Source organism: Patagioenas fasciata, chromosome 3, assembly GCF_037038585.1.
Source record: "Patagioenas fasciata isolate bPatFas1 chromosome 3, bPatFas1.hap1, whole genome shotgun sequence".
NCBI lineage: Eukaryota > Metazoa > Chordata > Aves > Columbiformes > Columbidae > Patagioenas > Patagioenas fasciata.
Genome location: NC_092522.1, coordinates 87,065,492 through 87,093,455, shown reverse-complemented (window position 1 = coordinate 87,093,455; position 27,964 = coordinate 87,065,492). Strand labels below are relative to the sequence as shown.

The window sequence follows — 27,964 nt, the reverse complement described above, 5'->3', positions numbered from 1 at the left end:
CGGTGAGGGGGGGAAGGCAGTGAAACGCGTCCTCTTCCCTGCGCGGGGGACACTGCGAGACCCGCCCGGGGGCAGGGAGGCCGTGAACCTCGCCGCTCACCTGTTTCGCCAGGAACCTGCTGAGCTCCGCACTGCTCTTCTCGTTCCTGCGTGCCACCAGCTGCAGCGGCTCCGCCAGGCAGAACCGCAGCTCCGCCATCCTCCTCCGCCGCCGGAGCGCGGGCGACGCGCTGAGGGGAGAGGCGGGAGCGGGAAGGAGCCACGCGCCCAAACGCCGGCAGCACGGACCGCGCGGCACGTGGGGCGCGAGGCGGACGCGCAGCGAAGCCCCAGCTTCCGCTTCACTGGCAGCGTCACGCGCCCGCGACGTCGCAGGCAAAGATAAGCACCGCCCGCCCGCCGTGACGGCGGCCGCGCTGAACTACAGCTCCCAGCATGCACCGCGCAGCGCACGCCCTCGGAACAGCTGGCGCCCATTGCCTGCCGGGAGTTGTAGTCTGTCAGAGGGCCCAGCCAATGGCCACAAGCCAGGGTGGCGGCCCTGGAGCCCTTTAAATGTAAGTCTGGGCTCAGCCAGAGCCCTGACTGGGCGAGCGCGGGCGGTGACTAACCCTAGCAGGTGGCTCAGGCTACGGAAGAAGAAGGCTGGAATGGTGTTAGCATTTCCACATCACCCTCCCCAGCTCACGGTGCCCGAGCCCGTATCTGACACTGTTTCCAGAGAGGTCTGACCGCGGGCCTGTTGACAGCAGGATCCGGATTTCAGCACCGGGCCTCCTGCCGGAGCTGCCTCACGTCCAGCCACTGCAGCAGCAACGCACGGCCCCCCGCACACAGCTGATTCCAGGTGAGTCTGTGTGTCACTGCTGCGTCCGTGCCGTTCCACACGGCCAAGGCAGCCTCCTGCGGCCGCTCCTCCCCCGTTTCTACCCGCCACAGCCTTTACCGGAGGGCCCGGCGGCCGCAGCACCGGGCTGCGTGACCAGCCATCTCTAGGCTGGAGCCCCTCGCCCACCAGGCAGACGAAGGCGGGAGCAGCCCTACTCATCCCGCCCCGCGCTCCGGGGTCAGCGACGTTTCCCGCGCTCGGGGCCCAGCTGCTCGGGCTGGAGCGCGGACCGGGCCGGGGGCGCACGGCCGGGAAGGGGCGGGACGATGACGAGATTTGGGGGCGGAGTGCGGCCGCCTCGCGCTCCTGACTTTGGCGCCAACTGCTCCCGGCCGGGGGCGGGTTTTGCTGAGGCCGCGGCCCGGACGTGCCGTGCGTCTGCGGCTGTTGGCTGCCGCGGCCCAGAGTCCCGCCGCCCCGGAGCCCGGCCTTGGGGGATCGGCAGCGGCTGCGATCTGCGGGGTGTCGCGGGCCGGGGGCTGCGGGCCGCGGCGCGGCGGCTGACCGGTAGGTGAGGGCCGTGTCGACCGGCCGAGTGGGGCCTTCCTCCTCTCACCACTGCCGTCCCTTCACCTCCTTCCACCGCGGGGGGGCGAGGGGTGCTCAGCGCCGCCTCGCCCCGCGCGGTGCCGCTCTCCCTCCCCTCTTCCACCCCGCTGCCCGGTTCGGTTCGGCCCGGCCTGACTCAGCCTTGCTCACCCCGGGCTCTCCCGCCGGCCCCTCCGGCGGTTGTGGGGCGCGGATGCCACCCGTGTGGGGGCTGCTGGGGGACCGGGCCGCGACCGGCGCCTCTCCCGCCCTGACCCGCGAGAGGTCCCGGGCGCTACCGCCGTGACAGAAATTGCGGCGACGGGAGCCCCTTCCCGCCCGTGCAGGGGGGTGAGGCCTGAGGAGCGGAGTAGGGCCGCTACCGCTCGGCTCCGACCAGTGCCTCTGCTTGCCCTGGCTCCTTCCTGGGCTCCGGTCCGTGCCGCGGGTGCCATGGTGTCGCAGGTTGCTGCTCCTGCTTCAGAGGTTCTTGTGTATCGGTGCTACAAACGTGGGCATTTGTAAAGTCATCCTACAATAGCTGCTGGGCTGGGTGCTGCACGTCCCGTAGCTGAGCACCGGTACATAGCTTGGGAGGGAAATGTTTATTGTCTGCTACTGCTCATTATAGGGTTGGTTGGTGGTGTCAGGCAGGGAAAACTTGCTCTGAAATGGTCAGCAGAGATCAAAATTATCAAATCATACTGTTCTAACTGGTTAAGATAAACGTTTATATGTAAGGTAACCTGTTCACGCTCGTTTTCATACCAGGATTTATAGCATCTTTAGTTGATACATGTGAATAAAAGGTACAGCTGAAGATCTTCCTCAGAATGCTTATTTATGGGACAGATAATTTCTTACTTTTCATGTTAGACCTCATTTGTTATCTTGAGTTTTGTTGTTCTGGTGTTGGATTTTGTTCAATAGCAAAGGCCACAGGTAGCTCCAGTGTAACTGACTTATTTCAATATGCTTCTGTTTCATGATGTTGTTCTGAAAACATCAATCAATCTGTTGTCTTCTGGCATTTTACTCATAGATGGGGAAGCCATAGGGAGTTTGTATCATGGCAACAGACGAGGATGGACTGGGACTGTTTGATATCCGCTATGGTGGTAAGATGTGTTAGAATACTTTCTGTTTTGCAGTGAAATAAAACAAGCAGTCTCATGAAAATAAATATGTCCAAAAATAACTTAGAAAGCAAAATGGAAACACTTAAGGTTGGGACAAATACTTCGACTGTAATTAAACAGCTGTGGCACAGTGTCATTGTAAGCCATATACCATTGGTAAGTTTAGATTTTAAAACCGTAATGCTGTACTTTGGATTTCTGATATGTTTTAAGAGGATGCCTGGAACCGATCTCACCTGTGTTTTAAGGTGTATAACCTTTGCTGTATCTCTGAAGCATGTATTCAGATGGTTAGGAGGATTGTTCCTTTGCTGTTTGTAAGAGCAAATGCATTATCATCTGGTATAGTACCAGCAATCAAGGTAGTCTAACATTACTTCCAACTCCACAGTTTAGTTGATTTGATGCATATTTGTGAGATTCTCAGCCTCAGAAGGACTGTAGATACTGATATTTTTCTTCATAATAATATTTGTTGCAGAACTGGAGAAATTCACGTAGGGGAGATCAGAGTGATAAGAGGCTTTGGAAGAAGGCATGAAGAGAGACTGAGGAGATTTAGATTAAAATACTTCTACAGAACCCATTAGTGTGTGAATAGATGGCAATACTGTCTTTTACTGGTCTGTGCTGCTACTTTTACTACTCTCTCCTGGTCTAGAATCACAGCTACACTTCTTAGTTAGAGGTGGGAGTTTACTAAATGTTTACTTTGGTGTTTTGTTTTGTTTTTTTCTTTAGCTGAAGCTTCCCCCTTCAAGGAAGGTGATGAGAGCTCAGTGGATATTTATGATGGGTTGGACAACGGTTTGACAGTTCCTGGTAGGTTGATTGTATCTTGCTGCTTGGCTTGGACCATTATGGAGTCTCTGTGATTCTTAGGCTGGTTTCAAATAAAACAACAGTTAGATTTAAGTTTATGGTTACCTGGTAGAATATGTGCTTCAGCGAGCTACTTGTTTAAATTCAAGACACATATGTTACACTCTGTGTAAATACAGCAGACAGTTCTTAAATCTATGAGCTGAATGATTACAGGATAGTTTTTTTGTGATGCTGGCTATTTTAAGAGACTTAGGCATATAAAGGGACTCAGAGAAACCTTAGCTATTTGTGCCTTGATATAAGATATTATAACTTGGAAAAAACACCTTTATTTTGTGTTTTTTAAATTGCTTCAGGAGCAGAACCAACAGTCAGTGATCACTAAATCTCCAATGGGAGCTCCAAAACATAATTTTAAGTGATACAGTACATTCAGTAGATCCCTTTAACCTTTTGTTACTTTCTCAATAATTTCACATGCTAATTTAAATTAATTTCCTCTTATAACTTCTTTGAAGGTAAGAAAGAAAAGGACCCAGCACATGTTCTTTTTTAGGAGTCTTAATGTACTTTTTAATGCAATACTGTTCCTAGTATTGAAAAAAGTGTTTCTCTTTAAAGGCCACTGAATTTATATGGAAGTACTGTACTATATCCTACAAACATAAACCATCTATACATATTTTCTCACTCTCCGTTTTGTGTTTGTTACAGCATGTAAGAGTATTTTCTAAGTCCATATTTCACATACTGAGATACATTGTTTAGTAAACGTGAAAGATGCAAGGAGGAATAACTTAAAGCAATGCAAACATTTTGTATAGTTGCGGTTTAACCCCAGCAGGCAACTAAGCAGCATACAGCTTGCTTCCCGCCCCAGCAGGATGGGGGAGAAAATCGAAAGAGTAAAACTAAGAAAACTCCTGAGTTGAGATAAAGACAGTTTCACAGGTAAAGCAAAAGCTGTACACACAAGCAAAGCAGAACAAGGGATTAATTCACGGCTTTCCATGGGTGGGCGGCTGTAGGAATGCAGGGCTCCATCATGTGTGACCATCACTCCGAATATCCACCCCTCTTCCTCCTCCTTCCCCCAAAGTATGTGCTAAGCATGACATCATATGACATGGAATATCCCTATGGCCAGTTGGGATCGGCTGTTCTGGCCGTGTCCCCTCCCAACTTTTTGTTCACCTGCAACCTACGCACTGGTGGGGTGGAGTGAGAAGCAGAAAAGGCCTTGACTCTGTGTAGGCGCTGCTCAGCAGTAACTACAACATCCCTGTGCTATCAACACTGTTTTCAGCACAAATACAAAGCATAGCCCCATGCTAGGTGCTCTGAAGATAATTACCTCTATCCCGGCACAGTAGTTTAGTTCTGAGGGATTTTTTTATTTTTCTTAAATTTGAAAAGAAGGTCGGTGAGATTTTTGCTCTATATGGATGTTATTTGCGTGTTGTCTTGCATCAAGTTAATAATACTCTTAGCATTATGGTATTGTCTGAAGGGTTGAAGCACAGTTTTCATAGCTAAGTTCGTTTATTTGTCTGCAAATGAATCTGTATTTCAGAGATGTCATAAGTCAGGTCCTGTCAGTAATGCGTATTTGGTTAACAAAAGAATTGGGATGTTTGGGTGTTGGGATGGTTTTTGTTTTATGCTTTTTTGTTTTGATTTCTTTGGAACTAAAGCTAGGGAGTTTCTGTTTGTGAGGGAAAATAAAGCAGCAAAGAACATTTATTCAACACAAGAAGCATGCTATTCAACCGCGTACCAACTCTACAGTAACTCCATTTGATTCTCATCAACAGATCTGTGTTTGTAGATGTGTAGGTCATTGGCATTTGAGTAGTCTCTTGGTTTTGGTTTTTTTGTTTTGTTTTGATTTTTTTTTTTTTTAGCTGCAAATGTTTCGAAGGTGACGTCAGGCCTAAAACTGAATGAACTGTAGGGTGCACACATTTATTCTGTCTTTCTATCAACTATTGGCTCTGGAATTGCAGAACCTCAGATAACTGCTGAGGTGTAGCCTTTCTTTCTTTGTAAATTAGGTGGATTTACTGTGAGTTAGCTCTCCTTTGACTTAAAACAACTTATTAGACAGTCATAAAATGCACCCATCTTTGTTGTTAGGTGTCCTGTATATCTCTCACTTTTTCCTAACACGATGTTTTTAGTTGAGCTTCATTGTTACCTTTTATGTCAATGTAAATTGGATCAAGTATTTCCAATAAAACTAACATAAATGTTAACGTTCAGGATAGGAATTTTCCAGATAAGGTAATGTGTTTGCCTCAGTGACAATGCAAACTGGCTAGAAAAATACCTTTTTCTTTAAGTAATTGATTTTCTTTCTACAGACAATTCTGCTCCAAATTCTACACCAGCTGGAAACAGCTTAAATTTGTTTGATGAGATATTAATTGAAGAAGGGACTGCAAAGGAAGCATCCTACAATGAGGTGTGTATTAATGTGATAAAAATAATTCTGGTATTCTGGAGTTTTTTTGGTCCAAATTTTCTTGTGTAAAGTGTAAAAAATGTTGTCAATATGCTTGCATCATTGGAAAAATAGGGAAAATTTAAAAATAAGTAGAACCAAGAGTGTGCTAATAAACTGTTATGTCAGCAAGGTCATCGGACGAAGTGTATGTGTCAGTCTGTGACGTGGTCTGTTCCCATTTAACATCTTTGGCGTGCAGCTTGTGTATCAGCTGCATTATGGGAAAACGTTACCATGATTTCCTTCTAGTTAAATATCTGTTCAAGCCTCTGATACAAAGCTAGTCTTGACATTTCTCCCAACAAATTTTACCAGACTAAAGCAGATAGGTCATGGATTAATCTTCTGTGTCATTAAATTTTGTCCTTGAGACTGAAGACAACCGTGCAGTAGGTAATTGCTTCTAGCAAATCAGCAGAACACTTAGGTAGCATCACCTATCCTGGTTCATACGACACAGCTTAACTAACTAGAGCTTTGGAGTAAAAGGGACAACATTCACAGATATAATGCGCTATAGAAGATGCTGTAGCAAGTCCTCCAGAAGTCTACTAAGTGATGAAAATGCCAATTTGAAAGTTTGAAAGCAGTTGACTTTTAAGTGTGACAATAAGGAAGTTGCCCATTCTTCTGTGAAAGTTTTGTTGCCATCTACTTTTAAAGAGGGGCTCATGGCAAATATACTTATTTAATTTAGTGATCTCAATAGGAGCATGTCCTTTGCAGTCCGGGTTTGTTTGTAGTAACTTTTTGTTGTGGTGGTTTTTCCTTATCTGTTCTGTATTATATAAAAATCTGATAAACAAGTCCCCATCTGTAGGACTCTCAGAACTGTTTGTCAATAATTGTGTCTTTAATTTCACAATAATATGGCTTCTTTTACTCTCTAGCCTGTTACTGTTGAGCAAGCACAAATAGGTTTCCTCTTATCTAAGTGTTTGTGACGTTTTAGAGGCTAGTATACCTGTTGGAGCATATTGAAGCTTTTTGTTTAAATATGGCTTTAATATGTTACTTTGGGGGGGGGGGGGGGGGTGTGGAACCAAAAAAAAAAAAAACCAACAAAAAAAACCCACAAAAAACAAAACAGAGCTTTGTAATATGCATTACTCTGTGAACTCACTACAAATCTAGAGGAGTGACTTTTCTGTGTAATTAAGTCCACTTCTGTATTGCGAATTCTTCTCTTTGACAGTTGCAGACAGAATATGGAAAATGTCAGCAGCAAATTAAAGAGTTGATGAAGAAATTTAAGGAAATACAGGCACAGGTAATGTAGTTCAAAGGACAACATTGTCAAGATTTATGTAGAGCGAACTGAATACTTATTTGAGAGTGAATTTCACATGCTTTCCAGAATTTATCTGTTGCACACTTGATTTGTAAAGCACCTCCGTAGGTGGTGGGAGCTTGTTCTGCCTCAGGTAGTTGCCGGGACAGCCTACTGACAAAATCAGTAGGTAAATTCATTTGTTACATAATGGTGCATGCAGTAAGACTTCAGTTGCTTAAAAGCTATCTTCTGTCTCCTTAATTAGCAGATGAGCATATCAATAGTTATCAGAAAGTTATCCAGTTCACTTGTTTAAAAAATAGGGGTTTTAATGTACTAGGGAAAGGGTTGCAAAGGTACCTGAACTGTCGTTAGAACTGGCAGAGAATGTTTGCATTGCTTTGAACATGGTGCCATTTTGTTAAGGCTGAACTGCTCTTCAGCTTGGACTAGTATCCCTGTGCTGTGCTGTTCTATATGGTTAGACTATCTTGGGCAATTCTGCAATATGCTTTGCAATAGTAAACAACTTCTGCCTTGTGATGCTGCTGCATTGTTTTCTGCAAAAGTTGTCTGCCTTTCTGAGCCGGCTTTGCTCAGCACAATTGTTAAGAGAAGGGACTAACTGTAGGATTGACAGATAGGGTTCTGGAACAGCATATCTAGAGATGTTAGAATGATAGAGCACGCAAAGTTGGTTTTGATACCTTGAAAGAAAAACAGTTACCCTCTTAAAGTGCTTAAAAGCTATATTTCTGATTTGATGCAGTGACCAGAGGAAGCAGTAGATTGAGTAAAAGAATGAAGCAAAGGCATGGGTTATTATTTTTTAGCTCTATGGTTACTTGGTTTATGGCATATTTCAGTTTCAATAAACTGTGCTTAAAACCGCTTAATTACCAGGAACACAAACGGGAGCATAAATGTGAGTGATGTTTAAAAGGAGGAAAAAAAAAAAAAGCTACTTGGATCTCAGTAATTATGACTTAATTCTGGCTTCGCTGAAACAGTTTCTATATGTTCTAAAGTTCACTGGCTTTGTTACATGTTTGGATACTTTAATTCTAATTTTTTCTCTCTCTTGCTCCTTTTTTTTTTTGTGTATATTTAAAACAGAATGTCATTCTACAAAATGAAAACCAAGCTCTCAAAAAGAATATTTCAGCACTTATCAAAACAGCAAGAGTAGAAATTAACCGCAAGGATGAAGAAATCAGTAATCTCCATCAAAGGTACAACTGGATAGTGAAACTGAAAACATGCATTTTATCTGATCATGTTTATATACTTGTAAGAAATTTTTGTGGGTATTTCAAGTTATACCTATTCTTTTGTTTGGCAGTTTACCAAATAGTAAACTATTGAATTGCTCTTTTTTTAATTCCTTTTTTAATCACTAATGCTGTAAAGAGCAACTTTTTTCCTAGGGAAAGGCTCTTTTTATTGCTAGACAATGAAATGCTATTTTGAATTACTGGAATTGTTAATTAGACCCAAACCAGTGTTTTCCCACAGCTCTTGTTTTTTCTTTAGATAAATTTAATTTGAAAAATAAGCATATAAATTATATTCTTATGCTGTATGCTTGTGGAAATTATTAAACTTCTATTTTTTTCCCTCTTTTTTTTCAACTTGAAGCTGCAAGAAAGCATGATCAATTTTCAGAGATGCATGGATTCATCACAATTAGGCTTTTGTTATTTTTAAATAAATCTTAAAATAACGTAGCTTTTCTTCTTTTTATAAACAGGCTATCGGAATTTCCCAATCATCGAAGTAATTTCACTAGAATGTACCTTCCAGGATCAACTAATGGAAGGTGCTCTGAGACATGTAAAACGAAAGATTCCAAATTCAGGCCTTCAGATTTAGGTGACAGTATAAAGACGGAGCACAGAATGAAAAATGACTGTTCAAAAGATACATACCATAATTACTCATCTCATATGGACAATGGGAAGTCTAGCTCTGAAAAAAGAAGCACTCCAAGTTTACTGAGACACCCTCCTGAAGAGCCCTGCAGCGACGGAACTCATGCATGTCTACCAAACTATGACCATAGTTCCAACAAGGACAACAGAAAGGAAAGAAAAGAAATTAAAAGTGATGAACAGTATAGCAGGGGAAATGTCAACAAATACAGGAGAGATGTACATCAGAGCACAGGAAATGATGACAGTGAAGAGGGGAATTCAGATCCTCAGCAGAAGCTGAAGACCTTTTCAGAGAAGGCTAGTAAAAATGAATTGCAACAAAAAAATCAGAGCATAAAACTCAAATGCAGTCCAAGTGCAGAAAGAAGACTAGAAAGGGGGACTTCTTCCTGGGAGAAACAAGCTACTGGTAAAGACAGATTGCAAACAAGAGATGAATTGCGTGCTGATGAGAGATCACAAAATGGATTTAAGAAAGACGTTAAAACACATGATAAAGATGAAAAAAATGTTGGCCAAAAAAGTAGACCAAATGAAAAGCTACAAGAGCAACCAAGGAAATCTGGTAGAGGGAGTAGTCCACACTCAAAGAGTGAACATTCAAAGAGTCTTCATGAATCACGTAAATGTCGCCTGGAAGAGTCTAGAAAAGGAAAAGACATGGACTACAGGAGAGACAGGGGAACAAATGATCATACTTCTCGAGAAGGAAAGACTTCACCTTCTGATTCCAACAGCAGAGAGCATAAATATGCACGCTTGAAGGAAAATAGTAGATACGAATGGGAAACAGCACATTCCAAATTGGAAAGACACAGAACTGAAGAAAAAAGGAAAAGAGAGAGAGAGAATCGGGATGAAAATAGACATTTTAGAAATGAAAGAAAAGTTGCAAAAGACATTTCTCACGAAACTGCAAAAGAATCCAAGAAAGGTACAGATGTTACTAGAAGTCAGAGAAACAAGTCCTATAAGCTAGAAGAAACACGCGGAGTAGCAGATAACGTAAAAGACAGTAAAGTTCCCAGAACTAAAGATGATCGCACTGGGACAAAAAACAAAGACTTAAAACTTAGCTTTATGGAAAAGCTAAATTTAACTCTTTCTCCTGCTAAGAAACAATGTCGATCTCCACCGGATGGACTTAAAACACCTTCCCAAAAGGCCACTGATGAGGGAAGCGCAGAGCTCACGCTGCAGGCAGAGCTGTTCAGTCCTGCCCACCCTGTTAACCCTGGTCCCACAGAGCAAACTAATTCCACAGTACAAGTTCTGGACAGCACAGCTCAAAGTGACCTGGAACCAGCACTGCCTGTTTCTGTTGGTTCTGAAAATGAAGCCTTGGAAGCAGCAGCACCAGCAGATCCAGCAGAGTCTGAAGTGTTGCCAGCAGTGGTAACTGATGAACTGAGCTCAGAAACCTTACCAGAAAGAGAACTGGGTCAGGTAGAGCCCCAAGCCTTGCCAGGAGCAGCAGAGGTACTGGTTCCTGATGAGATGCAGGCTGAAGCATCGTCAGAAGCAGCAGAGGCTTGTGATCTGGTGGAATCGGAAGCCTCAGCAGCAGCAGTGACAGATCTGAATCATCCTGATTCTTTTTTGCCCCTGCAGTTGGCAGGGAGTACGGCAGAGTGTGAAAAGTTACCTGTGACAGAGGGTGTGATACAGGATGATAATGTAGCAGCAGCAGAAGTGGCACAATCTGAACCTGCTGGTGAAAGTATGGAAGCCCTTCCAGAGTCAGCAACAGAGAAGAAAGAGGAAGATCAGATGTGGCTAGCTGCTGACATAGAAAGCTCAGCAGACCAACATGGCTCTCAAAGCCTTGTCTTAGATGACTCAGAAGCCAAAAGTTCTGGTGACCTGGACTCCTGTGATATCGCAGATGATATTTGTGAAACAAAACCAGACTCTTTAATGGAAGTAGTGAAGGATGATGGTCACTTGGCTGCAGAAAATCTTGAGTGTCCCAGTGAGGAAAAGAGTATATGTGAAATCAATATGTGTGCATCTGAGTCACTTGACAGGACTATGTTAACTGATAAGGATGAACCATTAGTTGACCAGAATGCCTGTGATCTGGAGCCAGGCCTAACTGAAATCAGTACTGCAGCATCTTCTCTTAGTGCTGAGATGTATCCTGGAACTAAGGACAGAGAAAGTAACCCTGTTCCTGTTGATGATGACAGCTCAATACTCAGCATCGATCTCAATCACCTGAGGTATATTCCGAAGGCAATCAGTCCATTGAACAGTCCAATGCGCCCTTTGGCTAAAGCACTTAAGATGGAAAGTCCCTGCAAAGGTCTTGTGAAGAGTTATAACAAAGGTATTTGTATATGTATATTCTAATTTCTTTTCTACATAAAGGCTTAGAAGACCCATTAATGGAAAGCAGAAATGACTTCTTATAACTGCCTTCTCAAAAATATAAATTCTTCCTTCTTCAGCTGTATAGGTCTCAGTGGTCTTTTTTGTTTGTGGTGGAACCATTTAATAGTGCAGCCAAGATTATAGCCATTTGAACATTAGTGCTATAAAAATTGGAGTTGGTCACTACTGACAGATGAGTAGTTGAAATAAGAGTTATGTACTAACTTCTAAAAAAATGCATAGAAGTTTCTTAATTGCGGTTAGTTCTGAGTAGATCTCAATAGGTTTTTCTCTGAAATTGTAGAGGCAAAAGTTACTTAGGATCGTATTATTTCAAGTATTTGTGAGAAAACTGGAGAGAGTACGTGAGACTTAATTTCTAGGAATGTCAGCTAAGAGAAGGCTATGCTCTCCATCTGAATCAGTTTCAACTGTGAGTTTATATATATATTTTATAACTGTGAGTCAGTCGGTGAGGAAAAAATAGAACAAATAGAACATTAGGATTTAGCACTGATAAAGAGCTACCTCCTAAATACTATGTGAGGCAGATAAAATATGATGACAGCACTCACAAGAAGAGAAAATGAGTGACCCAAAATTTACATCTTTTACTTGTGCGAGTTTAACTCTTCCTGTGATGTCCTGCTGCAACTAATAAAAAGTTTTCTTGAAAGTTTAGAATTCCTACTAGAAGAGGAGTAGGGTGGTAGAGTGACATTGAAATCCTTTTTCTTATTTTTCGGAGCATAATCCTTATGTCTTTTCACAAATCTTAGTCTGCAATTCTGTCTCTTGTGCTTGAGACACCTCCTCTTTTAACGGTGAATTCCTTTAACAGTTTATATTTCATTCCTGCAGTAGCTGATACTCTTTGAAATATCTGTGGGGCCACAAGAGCTTTGGGATCAGAATAGATGAACATAAAAGTATTTTTCTGATTTTACAGTGTTTCACTCAGTTACTTATGAGTGGAATCCATCCTGTCCAGAACTTACTGCTAAATTACAAAACAGTGATTTTCAGCTCTGAAGTTACATGTGTTGTTGTCTTTGTGATCTGACTATTTGTGTGTCAAATGTTCTGCATCTGTTAAACTGACAGGAGGCTGTGGTTTCTATTGGCCTTGAAATTCAGTGCTCACCTTTCTATTTTTCTGCAGGACAGAGATACATATGTTAACACTATATCTTGACCACTTTCATTTTATTATTTGGTTTGTGAAAATATTGATTAATTTGAGAAGCTATTGATCCTTATAAAACTGCAATGGAGGCAGAGGTGGAATATGGTTTTGCCTCTGTAGAATTTTGCTCCTGTGTAAACATTTTCAAATGTTACTTTAATGTGTTAGTCACACATTCATTTTTTATGGAGATCAGTTTAGATATGATCTTTTATGAGAGTAAATGTTTTTAGTGGTCATTAAGCAGTCTAATCTATGTGTGATTGAACACATGAGTGTTTTATTAACTAGAGCGCCCAGCAAGCGTAAAATCTTGTTAATCAATACACATGCACTTCAGTGGAATTTTTATGCTATGGAAATGAGCTTACCTTTTCATCTTTTATGATGTGCTGCTTTGTAGCTAACTGTAGTTGCTGATTTTTCTTAACAAAACAGCATTTGGTCTGAAGTTTAAATAATGATTAAATATGTATTTAATGATATCTCAAAAATACAAAACATTTAGTCCATTTATTTGTGAGACAGAGTAAAGTATGCTACCTTCAGCAGAGCTGGGGGCTTTCTCCAGAATTTCTAAAGAAAAAGCTTTCTGTGCTGTTGTGCTTAGTTACAGTGCTGATAATCTTCAATGCATCAAAAACTTGGATAGAAGTTTTATCATATGTATGGTGCCTAGTACTCTTTTTTTGTTTAATAAGTCCATTTATTGAAAGACTCAAATAACATTTTATCTGGAAAAGATAGTTGAATGAAACATTATTAATAGATCATTTGTTCTTATTTTGGTTTTGCTATGAAAATGTTAAAAGCCAGCTATTGTATGTAAATGTTAGTTCATAATGACATTAGAGTTAAAATTTAGCTTGTGCAGCATTCAGAAAACTTCTTGAAGTAAATGGAGACAAGTTCAAAACTGATGGAAACTGCTAGATTTTTCTGTTTTCAAATGATGTATTTGTGAGACAGATCACATGTTTTTGGTGAAATGTTGAGGTCTTATTTGCCCTTTGAAGCTCAGAAAAATCCCTTCAACTAGCAGTTGCTGGAGCAAACCACCCAAACTTGTTATAGCTCCTGAGTTTTCATGGGCAATTTCACACAAGCAATTCTGAACTATCACTTTACAGAAGAGAATCTTCCAAGTTTTTCTGAAAGTGTCTGTTTATAATTACATTCTTTATGATGATTAGCAAACTGTTTTCTTTTTATAGATTTAATTCCTGAAAGTACGGTTGTCGTCTCTCCCTCGAAGAATTTGTCCAAGGAGGTAAACAAAGAAAATCAAAAGCCGGTTAGCATGTCTGATGAACACTTAGAGATGGAGTCCCAGCTAAGCATCTCTTCAGATGAAATAGAGGAAGGAGAAATCATAAGTAGCGATGAAGATGAAGGAAAACCTAAACCAGAAAGATGCTCTGAAAATACAAAGAATTCAAGACCAAAAGCTTCTCCTGAGACACGAAATTTGACCAGCAGTCCACAGAATCAAAAGAGCAAAACTGTGCATTGCAGTAAAGATAATGGAAAATTTGTTTCTGTCAAAGTAAGTACAAAGAAGAACAGAGAGAGGCATAAAAATCAGACTTGCACGTCTTCAAAGGATATGAAGAGAAATAAAACTGTGAGCCTTGCTTCTCTTGAAAAAATCGTTCATGTTATTGTTGAACCTTCAAATATACAAGAAATCATGCAGATGCTCAGAGCTCTAAGAAAACAGATGAGGAAAAGTTATATGAAGTTCAAGGTACAATTCCCAGTTCAACATTTTCACAGAATTATAGAATCTGGTATCATAAATTTTACATCATTAATAAAATACTTGAACTTTTCCAAGATGTCTACATTAGGTGAGAAATTAAAATTGAACATCTGTGATATTATAGAGTCCAAACTTAAACAAGTTAAAAAGAATGCAATAGTCGACCGTCTTTTTGAACAACAAGTATCAGATATGAAAAAACAGTTATGGAAATTTGTAGATGAACAGCTTGATTATGTATTTGAAAAGATAAGGAGAATTATAATAAAACTATGTGATGTAGTAAATGTGGGAAATGAGAGTGAGGAGGGCAAGTTTGAAAGAGCAGGAAAGCAAAAATACAAGATCAATCATAAAAATGATGTGCAAAGATCTAGAAGAAAGTCTCTGAAGGACAGATCTCAAAAACCTGAAGAATATATCCTTTCGAAGCAAATTGTGGATTGTCAACGACCTAATTGTCACCATGAGAAAAGTAAACCAGATGCACCAAAAGCTGCCTTCACGAAATGTCTTAACTCCATTGATAACACAAGGAATTCACAAACCAAAGTGCACCTCTCTAAAGAGAGTAATTTGCAAGGCACTCTTACTCCATTGAAGGGCAGAAAATACGAAAAGGAAGGATTCCAACTATCCAGAGATGCTAACAAGTCTGATCTTAGTTATGAGCTTCTCACAGAACAGCAAGCATCCAGTCTCACATTTAATCTTGTAAGTGATGCTCAAATGGGTGAAATTTTCAAAAGCTTGTTGCAAGGTTCTGATCTCTTGGAAAAAAGCAGTGGCAGTATCGACAGAAATGAGTGGGAATTCAGGACTCCAGAAAAACAGCTTTTAGACAGTCATAAAGTCAGAGGTAATGTTGCTGGACTACTGCAAGAGATTGCTCCAAAGGAGGCTTCTGTGGACTCTCGACCAGCAGAAGATATTAACTGGCCTGTTGTTTCACCTGTAAGAGCTCCTTCTTTAGTATCTCAGCTTCAGATGTCTGTTGATCCAGATGTACTAGATGAAAGCTGCATGTTTGAGGTTCCTGCCAATGCAGTTTCATGCAAAGAAGATGAATGCAATTTACAGAAGAGTAAATCATTTGTTTCTTCTGTCCTCCTTGAAGATTTGGCTGTTTCCTTAACTATTCCATCACCGCTGAAATCAGATGCTCACCTCAGCTTCCTAAAACCTGAGAATAATTCTAGCTCAACACCCGAGGGTGTTCTCAGTGCACATTACAGCGAAGACGCTCTTCTTGAAGAGGAGGATGCCACTGAACAAGACATTCATTTGGCTTTAGAATCTGATAACTCCAGCAGTAAATCAAGTTGTTCTTCATCGTGGACAGGGCGGCCTGTTGCTCCCGGTTTTCAGTGTCGCCCCAGCCTACCCATGCAAGCAGTGATCATGGAAAAATCCAATGATCATTTTATTGTAAAGATCAGACGTGCAGTGCCGTCTACCTCACTGATATCTGATCAGGTGGCTTTAGTGAAGGAGGCGCGGGCATCCTCAGCCAAGATTGAAAAAGAAGAAACCAGAAGTGGGGAAAAAGAAAGGGATGGTCAGAGTGTCACAGCAGCCACTGTGCAAGAAACTGTCAAACTAGATCTGGTTAAGACAGATCAGTTGCATCATGTCAGCACTGGACAAGAACAAAATTGTGCCTTACCTCAACCTCTAAAGGAGTCGCATGATAGTATTGGGAAGGAAGGAACTCCTGGGTTGCGTGGACACTGTAGAAAAACTTCAAACATGGAGAGCCATGATGCTGAAAACCTAGATGAAGGCTCTGAGCAATCTCAGGCACAGAAATTGAAAGTACCCGAAAACATAAACGAAATAAGTATTAGATCTCAAGCTTCTTTTCCTGCTGTTTGCAGTATAGACTCATACATAGACTCAACAGATGATGTCGTTACTGAAACTTCATGTCATGCAGTGGAATCCACTGCAGATAAGAGAACTCAGGAAACTTCTACAGGAAACTCAGAAATCAATGCTGAAAAGGAAGAACTAGAAGAGTGCTCTGATGCATTTATAAACTTAACAGAAGAGCTTTCCAATGAAACTGCAGTGGGTGAATGTAATCTTGAAATAAAATCCACTTCAAATACTGGTGTAGGATGCCAGATAAGTACAGGTGATAAAACTAGTAAAAAAAGGAAAAAGGAGGTTGTTGAAGAGAATTCCAACTCAAAAAGGCAACGAAAAGAAACTGAATCAGCAGGTGAAGGGAGCAATGCAAGCAATGCAAAGTCTGAAGAGGTAAATTCAGCACCTGAACGATGTTCCACTAAGAAGAATGAGTTACAGCAGAACAAAGACTCTTCTCCCGTGGCTTCATCTGCATCATCACCTAGTCTGTATGCCAAAAACATCATTAAAAAGAAGGGAGAAGTAGTAGTTTCCTGGACAAGGTAATTTCTGATTTGATCATTTGATTGGTTTAGCTTCTTTTAAACCAGGAGTGTCAAACTCATTTTCACCAGGAGAACTCACCTAGTAATAGTTACATTTATACAGTCCTAAAATTGCATTCAACCCTTTGAAGGCAACCACAAGGCTGTTATGGCCCCCAGTGAAAATTAGTTTGATGCCCCTGTTTTAAACCACGTGAAATACTATGGGAAGGAAAGGATAGTTAACTGGTGACTGAAGTTATTTGGTAGCTTTACATCATTCTGTAAATAGTGGAGTGGGAGCCTCCTTCTGTTCATACAAGATGGCTTAATGGAATTGATACCTTCTCTTAAGCACCACCAAAAGGTGCCAAAATCTTATTTTATCCTTTTTCTAGAACAGTTGTCCAGAGGAAACAAATTTAAGAGAGAAATTTATTTCATGTAATCCTGCTAGCAGCCTTTGGAAAATAATTTTTAGTCATTTCTTAGTAGGTTGAATCACGTTTGCCTTAAAGAAGGTGGCTTCCATATGTCATAACTAATTCCATCACTTACCCAGGTCTCCCAAACCAAGGGTACTTTTTGCTTTTGTTCTTAAAACTTAAACGCTGAGGAAACAAGACTGCACAATATTGCCCTGTCTGTAGCTTTTGTTTCCCCGCCTGTTTCTCTTCCTGTCCAAAATTTCCAGCCACGCTTGGTAGGGGATGGAGGCCTTTGATGTTTCTATAAGGCCTGGAAGTGTCGGTGACCGGGTAAAGAAGAGCAGCTAAAGATTTCCCCCACAAAGAGAAGGCATGAGAGCAAACCATTTTCTGTTTTGGGCTATATGCTGCTCAATCTGCAGAAATGTACTAGTCAACCATTCAGCCCATATATTCCAGTTAGTAGGATGTGGGGGACAAATTAGGTGACTGTATGTGTTGAAGATACACGCAAAGTTATTGTGGTGTGTTCTTGTCCTTAAGGAACTATAGTTAGTTGGTTTTGCTGCTCTTACTACAGCTTGATACAATCAACACTTTATAAGGGGCTCGTAACATTTTTTAGAACGGACTTTTCTGAACTATAAGTCCAGATATAAAGTAAGTTTCTAGGTAGCATTTTCAAAGAAAACCAACTACTTCATGGGTAAAAGACTGTGCAAGCTAATACTATTTTTAATGTGCAAACCAATGAGGTAGGAAGAGATTATTACAGTTTTCTGTATGAATTCCACTAGTTTTTCTGTGTTACAGTCTTCATCCATCTTTGAGCTATGCCAGAAAAAAAATAGTTTATTTAAAAAACTAGTTACATTTTTATATGACATGGAGGAAATGAAATAGAATTTATTGGAATGTGGCAGGTTTCAAGCAAAGATGCATAATAGCTGCTGAATGATGACTGTGTCTATGTACATTTTACATACACTTAAATTCATTAGTGAGACAAACAGCAAATTGGTGGCACACCTAAAAGTAGACTCCTGGTCCTTTAATCTCATGTGAACTGTGGACGTGCTCAGCATACATTTGTTATATTAAGCCACTTAAAGGAGTGGCTTAATTATACCTTACACTTCTCTGTTTCATCTTTGAACATCAGTGGGCCTTAGGTGAAAACTGCCGCCTGGCCATGCAACCTGAGGCAAGTCCACCTAGAGCTACTGGACCATGTTGAATTTATGAGTTCTTTTCAATTCAAGTTCAAATGTCTGCTTTAGAAGCTTAAAACTCTTTTTGATTGCTTTGGTTTTGGTCTAACTCTATTGTAGTAGTCCTGCCCTTCCTACTAGTGCAGTGTAATCTCCTCTACCACTTGTTTGTACTGACTATGTTACTCTGTACTGGTAGAGGGAAGGATCCTTCATAAGTTCTTCACTGCTGTTTGAACTCATGTTCCATAGTTTGAAAATACTGAGTATTTTATATATGCCTGGATGTATGTATTTGTGTGCAGGTACATATATATGTATTAATATTTTTTAAATACATTTTTGCTATAGAAATGATGACCGAGAAATTTTACTGGAATGTCAGAGGAAAGGACCATCAAGCAAAACCTTTGTTTCCCTAGCCACTAGACTGAAAAAAAGCCCAAATCAGGTAGGTGCTATCATTCTTGTATTTGATAACAGCTATGTTGTTACATTTAAGATTGCGGTTGAACAAAAACCTTTAGAGGTCTTCGGCCAATTTCGAGTTGTTTTTTCCTGTCTTTTTTGGGGCGTTCTTGAAAAAATAATCTTAGCTTCTCCTAGTTGTTACTTTTTAAAAATATACATTGTAGGGATATTATGGTCCAAGGATTTTTCCATACCTGTTTAATTGGTACCTTGAATCTGCTGTGTCCAATCACAATCATAAGCCAGGGACAATAGAATTGTTTGTGTTGTTGAATCAGCACTTAAATAAAGAAAGGTGATTTGGAAAGGCCCAAAGCCTTTGCACACATCTAATAAATTAGAAAATGATTAAAATTAGAAGTGGAATTAAAAAACCAGGATTTTGCAGAAAGCACATTTTTCATGAAGATTTTTCTTTCATTTTTTGATTAAGAGTCTTCAAAAGACACAGATGTCAAATGGATGTAGAATATATCCAGAGGTTTGCATATAACTTTATACTTGTCTTGAATTGCTATCTTTATCCTACAAATCTAAAAAGGGAGAAACACCCATTTGACTAAGTTAGGAAATCCTGCGTGCTTGGGATTTGGCTTTTAGGATGTTGTATTTGCGGTTGCAGAGTCTTTGCAGGGTTTAGAGGCTGTTGGGGAGGATGACTGGATAAAACAGTGTTATCTCTGTGTTTATGCCACTCTTCCCAGTTGGCTATTTGGTGAATATGCTATAGCAATATGCTATAGCAGTAAGAAGTACTAGCTTGCAATTGGATGAGGTCACTATGTAAGCTGTAGCTATGCTCAACAAAAAGGTGTTTGACTCTCATCTACAGACCAGTTTTGTAAAATCCCTAGTTGGCAAATTACTCCATGATGAGCCATAAATACCTCAAGCAACAGTTGTACAAGAGGGTAGAAAATAACCAATAAATTGTGCTTTCTGGGGAGTACAAAACAAGCTTTTGTCACTACATTTGAATCTTGCAGTTATGCCTGGCAAAATTCAAGTCTAATTGACTTTGAAACCTTAAATTTTTTCCTTCCTTTTTGCGAGGATAAGTTGTGACAAGGTGTTAAACCAGTAGTCAGCTCTAGGTCTCCATAATTAACCTGGAGGCTATTTCATATGTCAAAAGTATAGGAAGAATTCCTTCATCAAAATAACTTGTTAGTGGTGCTCTTAAAACTCTCCCTCTAAAATTTGTTGGAAGCAAATAAAAAGCAAAATAGTGGTGTTAAAGAAAAAAATGCTGTCAGATCAATCTGTCCTGGTAAATGTGGAAATCTGGGACCTCAATGCTATGTCTCTTTTTTGTCCTCCCTTAGGTTTCAGAAAGATTCAAGCAGTTAATGAAGCTGTTCAAGAAATCCAAGTGCAAGTAAACTTACCACCAAGTTGCTTCATGGTGACAGGGTTTAGCTATTACCAGCAATGATGGGCCACAACCACTGCATTCACGTGATGGGATTAGTGGGATGTTTTCAAGTCAGAATACCAAACTGGGTAAATCTGATGCACTGCTAATTATTTGCTTCAGTGCTTCCTCTGAAGTGCTTTATCAGAATAACACAGAGGCAACTTTACAAACAAACTGGCTGGGAAAGAACAGGCGCGTACAACCAGAGCAGTGTCATTTCAAAGGAGTGACATCTTCTGTTGATTAAATGTGTTCTATAAGTAAAGATAAGGGCGTGCAGTCAAGTGAAGATGGTGGGTCTTGCTTAACTTGTTGGAAATATTGTGTATGGTGATGTCGAGCTATGATTTTAAAAAGAAAGGGTGCCTTGGAATCCACTTGGTAGATAACCCTGGAGAATGACAGGTACGTTATCTTGGTTACCTTGAAACATATTTTAAGAAGTTGGGCCTTTTTCTTTTGAACTGAGACAGGGCAGCAATAGCATTGCTTCCAAAAGCTGCTTGCCTGGTAATTGGATTCTGATGGTGAGGAATAGGTGGTTCTTGCTGCTTTGTCAGTTGCTCATAGTGAGTTTCAAGAAGAGAATCTGGCATTGAGTGTAGGGTTTGTCTTCAACTTTAAGCACATTATCTTAATGACTCCAGTGTTCAGCAGAGATGAATGAATTTCTCTTTGAGGGTGCCCATCTGTCATCATTGTCAATGAAGAAAATCTAAGCCAGTTGTCTAGCCTAGACTCCTAACTTGCCAGTTTTTGAAGTCAAATAAAATGAGTCCCAACCTCTGTGAGAGGGCGAAGGCAGTCATCAATGCAGTGAGCAGTTTTTCGGTTTCTTTTAAATTGTGGAATGCTGTGAGTATTCATTTACAAAGAACTGTCTTGTAGTTAAAAACATTTTGCAGTTCTGACTTCATATTGAATTTTGAATGGTTGGAGTTTTCTTTTTCCATGAAAAATGTGTTGAGGTTTTTTTCTTTTTTTTTTCTTCAGAAAAGGCTCATGTTTTTCTGTTCCAAATTACATCTGGCAAAGGTGTAATACTTGATTTAGGTCTTCAACATCATGAATGTTCTGTTTTGTTAAAAAAAAGAGTGATTTTTTCTTTTTAAAATTAATTTAGAATAAGACCTTAACAGTTTTATACTTACTAAGCAGGAGAAAAACTTTTCTGTAAAAACAAGCAGTTTCAAAAGCTTGTCAACTTGGCATGTTTTGACAGCAATTGTATCTATCTTTACAAATTGTTTAGTACGTTAGAAATTCATTATGTTCTATTTTAAAGAACTCCTACGACTGCTTCCAGTTTTACTAGTGTGTACGTATATGTATATATACACACACACCTCATATGTTTTGCTGCTTTATCCCAGATTTCTAAAAAGCTGTTTTGTTTTGTTTTTTCTTCCCGCTAAGAAACAATTGTGGAAGTTGCACAGGTTTTGTTGCTATGAATTCACTGATGTTTGAGGTTTTATTCTTTGTTGAGAATTGGAATGGCTGTAGTCTTTATTCAGTTAGAACAACTGCTGATTTTACGTCTTTTAATTAAGAGTCCCACCTAAGTGCATTGCCTTTCAACTTGGATTAAGTTGGCTTTTTTCCCAAATCCAATGACTCCTTCTTCAGTTTTAACATAATGGTTTTTTGCTCCCTCTCCAATTAACGGGACAAATTTCTCAGTCTAAGAAACCATCAGATAATTTGTCAGTGACGTTGCCACTGACACCTTTGGAGTATTATAAGCGTGACCTAGGGAATGGATTGTCACACTGCCAGACAGAGCATCATCATCATTTTAAGCAGTGCTCAGGAAACTGTTAGAAGGAATGACCTAAGTAGGTGGTGATGTCAGTTCTGGCAGTCTTCTGCCTTATGTGCTGGCTTCTCAAACATTTGCATGTGATGATCAAGTGTCATCTTCCCTGCTACGCCGGCAGGGCCCAGTGATGGCAGTACCTACCCATTGGTGTACCTACCCATGCTTGTTCTTAACAAACATTTGTGACAATTGTTTGCGTATTGGAGATTTACGTCTGAATCTGTTCTCAGAATAAACAATTTGCAGAGTAGTGTTCATGTTTGTAGGAAATCACTCTACTAAGAAGAGTATGCTTTTAACTATACCCTTAGAGATCAGAATGTGCGCAGTACTGAAGGCATTGAGGGAAGTAGCTTCTCTCCACTTAAGTTCTTCCTCTCTGTCTCAAAACAGCAGGCAGTATTTTATTACAAAGTTGTTTATTCCCTGTCTGTGTTTATGTACTTTCTTATCTGTACAGGTGATGGGTTTGACTGTTTTGGGTCTGACTTGGATTTCTTTTTTTGTAAATTATGAAACTTTTTAACGATCTGTCTATTGTAAGTATTTGTACAGGTTCCTACGTGGTTATGTAAAATATCTGACGTGTATATATATATATATATAAAAAAATATAAATATATGTATAAAAATAGAGAGCTTTGTTTTGGCCAAAGATGATTTTTTTAACTATATAAAACTCCAGGTTTATTTTGTATAAACTGAATAGTTTACTTACTGTAAGAGTAATGCAAAAAAATAAAACTGTAAAATTCACACACATATGTTCTTGTTGAACAAAGGTTGGCTTGGAGTAGTTTTGTACCGTTGTTTGTAATTTATTTCTCCAACAAGAATTTTGATACATATATGCAAAATGTACTGTATGTAAATCTGCAGTCTTAAATTTGTGAAACCTCAGGTAAATGAAAACGTTTTCTACAACTGTTGGCTAATGGCTTGACAACTGCAAATGCTGTGAAGCAGCATTAAAAATGACTTCTGTTAGTTTGTATAAATCAGTAGCTATGTTGATGTTCTGGCCAATAAACATGGAAGTAACCAGCTGCTGCTCTGATTACTGCTCCAAATACATAATGCTTATTTCTTAGTGGATGTGACTGGATCAGAAATTGGACAGTTTCACAAACCTTTAAGCCATTTATGAATTAGAATCTACAACTTTCTTTTTTTTTTTTTTTCTAGAAACATTTGGTTAGGGTTGAGTGGAACATTACAAAGGAGAAAGAGCTTTTTGTATCCAAGGTTTTCATTAGAGGAGTGTAGCTGGCAGCCCTTTGAGAGTCTTACTCCAATTTGGTACTGAAAAATAGGTCTGCTTCTATCCAACATGCGTATTTTACAGGATTCATTTCAAACCTCTTAATGGACATGAGTATTGGAAAATATTTTGAAGTTGAAATTCAGAGAACGGGATTTGTGGAGATGTGCATAATAGTAAAATCATAGAGCACTGGATATTGAATTTTGAGGAATTATCTCTAAGGCATAGACTGTTGCCAGCTGACTGGACTAAAGGCGTTTCTCTTAGATGTCTGTCTAGCAACCCATAGTTTTTTCTATTAAGTTATCTAGTTATCTTCACTCTAAAACCAGCTGCAGAGTAATCTTCAACAATTTGCCTTCATGAAGGGAGACAGCAGTAATAAAGCATGCCAAGAAAGACATTTAAGGATTTCTTAGGAGAATTTATGAAATCAATCAAGAGGCATTTGAGGAACAAAACCGGCTTTGAGAGTAAAGATGGATAAAGTTTCAGTGGTAGCTGGCACATCCTCTCCCATCAGAGGTTGAAAGTGCTATTGTGCTGTGCCACCAAAAGCAAAGCCATCTGAGTCACAAGCGATAATATGGGGAATAAAATAAATAGAGAACTACTTTAACAGAAAGGAAGTTGTACAGCTCTTGTTAAACTAAAGAGGCCCGAGGTTTGAATCTGCAAACTGGAACAGAGTTGTCCATGTTATTAAATTAATTGGTGTGGTCTTTGATAATTAGCCCAGTCCAAAGCTGTGCAGCTCTCCTGGACACAGTTGGATGTGGTATCTGAGGGTACGGGTGTGCCAGTGCTGAGGGCTGCAGAGATGTCCCTGGCCTGTTTTATTCCATATTGTCAAGGTGAGGGAGGCTTCATCTTCCTGCACAGGGTAACTTGCCCCAGAAGGAGCAAGTCTACTACTGGTAATGTTTTCCTGCAGTAAAATGGAAACGTTGGCATCTTCAAGTGAGGTGCCTTTTTTTAAAATAAACTGAGAGGTTTCTGGCCAGTCAGGTTACACTGTACATGGAGTGGTTTTGGCAAAATTCTGCAGTGTTATCTTGGCGTTTCCGTTTGCCTATAGCTGCATTGCTTCAGCTACAGCCTGTTGACTGACTTGTGGTTCCACATCCATCAGCCTCGAAGTTTTATGGTGGGTTTGGTGACACAACAGAAAGCATGTGCTCTTTGAAGTGGTTTTGACCATGTAATGTTAGCTGTTTTGAATGTCAGAATAGTAATATATTAGTACAAGGAAATGCTACTGTCTATGTTATAAGAAGGTTGCAATTAGTTCCCACATATATCTTTTTCTGCTTTTCAAATCTGTGGATCCCTGACATGAATATCAACAGCTGCAGGCTTATAAAAAAATTCTATTTGGACCTAATATTTTGAGAACTTATTTTGTAATAGCTGCCACTTCCGATTCAGGTGCTGTCACAGGCAAGACCGCATACTGGATTTGAATTCTGGGTGAGAGCTCTTATCCTACTTGGTTGTCTCCAGCTCCTGCCCCAGCACTATGGTCCCTTGGTCTCCACTTTCCAGCAGGGAGGTCGCTTCTGCTCCAGGAAGGTCAGACACGGGGTTGCGCTGGTTCCTGCTCTGCTGTTGCTCACCATTGCCCATCTCGGGCGTCACAGGCCAAGGGCCCATCTCTGATGTCCAGGATATTCCCTGCACCCCCTGCAACACACCCACCCGCACATCTCACCCATGCACACACACATGCTGTAAGCTGACTTCACCTATGGCAGATGCTTACACCAAGGAAGTGTCCTCAGACGCCACAGGTTCTTGCTCATCTCCAAATGCAAAGGACTACACTGCACTCCTGTTCTTCATCCTGATTCCTCCCACCACCCCTGTGCCCTGACCTGGCATCTCTTCCACGTACAATTAATCATATGGTCCATTAATAAGCTTGTATGAGCAATCCTTTAACAACACCAATTATTCTGCTGCTAAAACCAGAAACACGGCAAATTGTCCTAAGCAGCCTACCATAACCTCACACGTCACTCAAGAATACCAAACCCTTAACCCAGGTGTCTGAGGGCAGAGTGAGGTGGGCAGCCTGTGGTTCTGGTGCTGTGACCTGCTGATGGGGAGAAGAGGTGGGACAGGAATGTGTTGGGCCAAGAACAAGCTGCTTCTGCAGGGAGCGACAAAGTGCATTCTCTGATGGGATGAATAAATGACAGGTGCTGCAGCTCTTGCCCAGTTCTCAAGTTTTCACAGTGAACAGAGCTGAAGAGGGTGCTCCTGAGAGATCCCGGGGAGCTGTGGAAGCCACTGGAGATGTCAACACCACCACCTGGTGAGGCAGCACAGGGCATCCAGGCCGGAGTCAAAGCTCTGACACAACTGAAGCAGTAAAGCAAAACCTCAGGGACTTTGTGACTGAATTTGGAAAGAAGAAACATGAAAATAAAATGCCAGTGGCAGGTACGTGAGAGTACGTGGGCTGGAGAGCAAGTGTGAGAGTACAAACACATGGATGAGAAAGGCCTGTGGAAGTCTGGGTGGTTTGCATGAATATTAACGTGTCTCTTAGGAGTAGAAAGTGTAACACTACCACCCCTAAAGCATTTGTGATGTATGCATTAACCATACATTTGCTGCATGAGACTGAGGCAAGAGGAAAGATGCTGTAGCCACCTCATCTGATGCAGGGCAAGGCTCTGAAGACGTATTTAAATAGGACTTTCAGGGAGACAAGCGCAGCTTGTGTGGGAGAGAGGGATGTGCTGGTACAGAAATCTGGGATAATCCCAAAGAAGAGGTAGGGTTAGTGTCTTTTGAGAACTGGCCAGTGGTTAGACAGAATATCTTCAGGGAGAAGAGGCTGAAGTGGAAATCAGTCACGCACCTTGTAGGATGGAACAAAAGGGCCAGAAGTTCTGGAGCAAGAGAGAAAAAAATGGATATTTGGGATTTCTATAAAATTAGTACCTGGGCAGGCATAGGCAGCAGAAGCTCTTTGTATCAGAGCCTGAGCTCTGTTGGCCCTCATTTATCACAAAATCACATTTTGGCAATTTACCTTCCTTTTTTAAACTTTGTTTCTCACAGATACCAATTCTGAATGGGCGCAGGGTTGGTTCTTTAACCCAGCTGAAGAAGCATTACTGTGTCAAAAAATCTGTGTTTCTAACCAAAGACTCAAGTCTTAGTTCTGGTGGCCTCCATTTTCAAAGGCTCAGTCTAACACATCCTAAATTAACTCACCAGGCAACAGACTATGAAATCGGACATGACCGATTGATCCTCGGGCATTGATTCAAAGCAAAACTAATGGAATGTAAAGAAAATATAAGAATCTATCGTACTGTAAAGGCTGCCTGTTTAGCCATTTTACAAAATAAAATTCTATTAGGGAGCTGGGTGCAAGCCTGTTGTTTGAAGAAATGACTGAAACAAGACATAGGGGCACTGTAAATTATTCCCGTACAGATTGAGCCTTGAGGGAATGGCTTTGTTAGATGCCACTGACTAAAATAATTGCATGATAATTTTGGCTAGAGGCACCATCCTATCATCCCATGATTTTTAAACCATGCACGGATAGTTTAGACAGAGCGATCTTGGCATCCAGCTACGAAGAACCAAGAAGTCTGCTCAGCGCACCACGTCTATGCTTTGGCTCTTGGAAATTAGAATGTCCTACCACTGTGGAAGGAAGGTCTCTGATCTATAGCAACCAGCAGCGCTACGTGCTCCTTCTGCAATGCTCTAACATGAAGTAACGAAGGGCTTTTTCCTAAGGTAAGAGGCAGAAAAATAATTGTTTGTAGGGCAGTACGGAACAGGCAGGTCCCTGTCAGACTCAAAGCAGTGCAGATTAAACCCAGGAGTATTTGCATCTTAGCATTTTTTGACAAGAAATTCAACATTTAACTCTGCTTTTTCAAATCACAGCTGATGAAAACCTGGCATACATCATGCTTTGAATAGTGTCAAATGATCAAAAGAACTTTTGAATAAATAAGTAACGAAAGTAAGATATAAAGGAACTACCTCCAAAAGAAATGGTGGATTTCCACCTGTTTCTAACTGATTACATGCATCAATTTTTATTGTTTTAAATAACCATATAAAAATATTTGAGCAGACACAAAGGTAGTCGTATGGTATAATGATAAATGTCTCAGTTATGTACAATCTATACTAAAAATTATATAATTCTAGTATACTAGGCTCATATACTAGAATAGTAGAATTTCTAGTAGACTGGAAGTAATCTTTTCATTGATATTTGAGATTACACTCTTACGGTAAACTGAAATACTCTGATACACAGAGCTCAAATAAGATCAGGGAAGGGAAAGATGGACAAATTGGAAGCACATTGCTTCCAAAAGGCTGTAAAGTAGTTTTGACTGATTTCTTAGAAACTCTGGCTTCTGTGGCTCCAGACTAACTCGGCTTTATATGCAACATTCGCCATGTCAATATTCACACTGCTGGTCTCACCAGTGCTGATTTGAAGGATAATTAGCTTATTTAGAGAGTGGAATTAGACCGCTCCTATAATTACTCT

At 40.6% G+C, this 27,964-nt stretch overlaps 2 protein-coding genes across 4 annotated transcripts in view; one reads left to right on the top strand and one right to left on the bottom strand.

Moving 5' to 3' along the window:
- Positions 1-338, bottom strand: part of MDN1 (midasin AAA ATPase 1) — a 98,934-nt gene extending 98,596 nt beyond the window's left edge. For both annotated transcript variants that reach the window (XM_065833421.2, XM_071806757.1), the window contains exon 1: positions 101-338. In XM_065833421.2, coding sequence (XP_065689493.2) covers positions 101-199 — 99 coding nt within the window. In that variant the 5' untranslated portion in view covers positions 200-338. The remainder of the gene's footprint in view (positions 1-100) is intronic.
- A 158-nt stretch (positions 339-496) lies between these two features.
- Positions 497-23,204, top strand: CASP8AP2 (caspase 8 associated protein 2). Of its 2 annotated transcripts, none has more exons than XM_065834495.2 (10): positions 497-847; positions 2,460-2,535; positions 3,298-3,378; positions 5,745-5,845; positions 7,083-7,157; positions 8,277-8,392; positions 8,911-11,423; positions 13,868-16,829; positions 18,802-18,901; positions 20,247-23,204. In XM_065834495.2, exons 2-10 carry the CDS (start codon positions 2,487-2,489, stop codon positions 20,301-20,303), a joined length of 6,054 nt encoding a protein of 2,017 aa, XP_065690567.2. In that variant the 5' UTR covers positions 497-847; positions 2,460-2,486; the 3' UTR covers positions 20,304-23,204. The 2 variants fall into 2 exon arrangements, with proteins under 2 accessions (XP_065690567.2, XP_065690566.2); XM_065834494.2 differs by lacking the exon at positions 497-847 and adding an exon at positions 1,218-1,396.
- The last annotated feature ends 4,760 nt before the right edge of the window (positions 23,205-27,964 follow it).

Bases quoted from the DNA above. Each gene is read 5' to 3' on its own strand.
- CASP8AP2 (XM_065834495.2), top strand. From the start codon at position 2,487: ATGGCAACAGACGAGGATGGACTGGGACTGTTTGATATCCGCTATGGT. The intron at 5,846-7,082 runs GTGTGTATTAAT...TCTCTTTGACAG, and splicing joins AGGAAGCATCCTACAATGAG to TTGCAGACAGAATATGGAAA. The intron at 16,830-18,801 runs GTAATTTCTGAT...TTTTTGCTATAG, and splicing joins GTAGTAGTTTCCTGGACAAG to AAATGATGACCGAGAAATTT.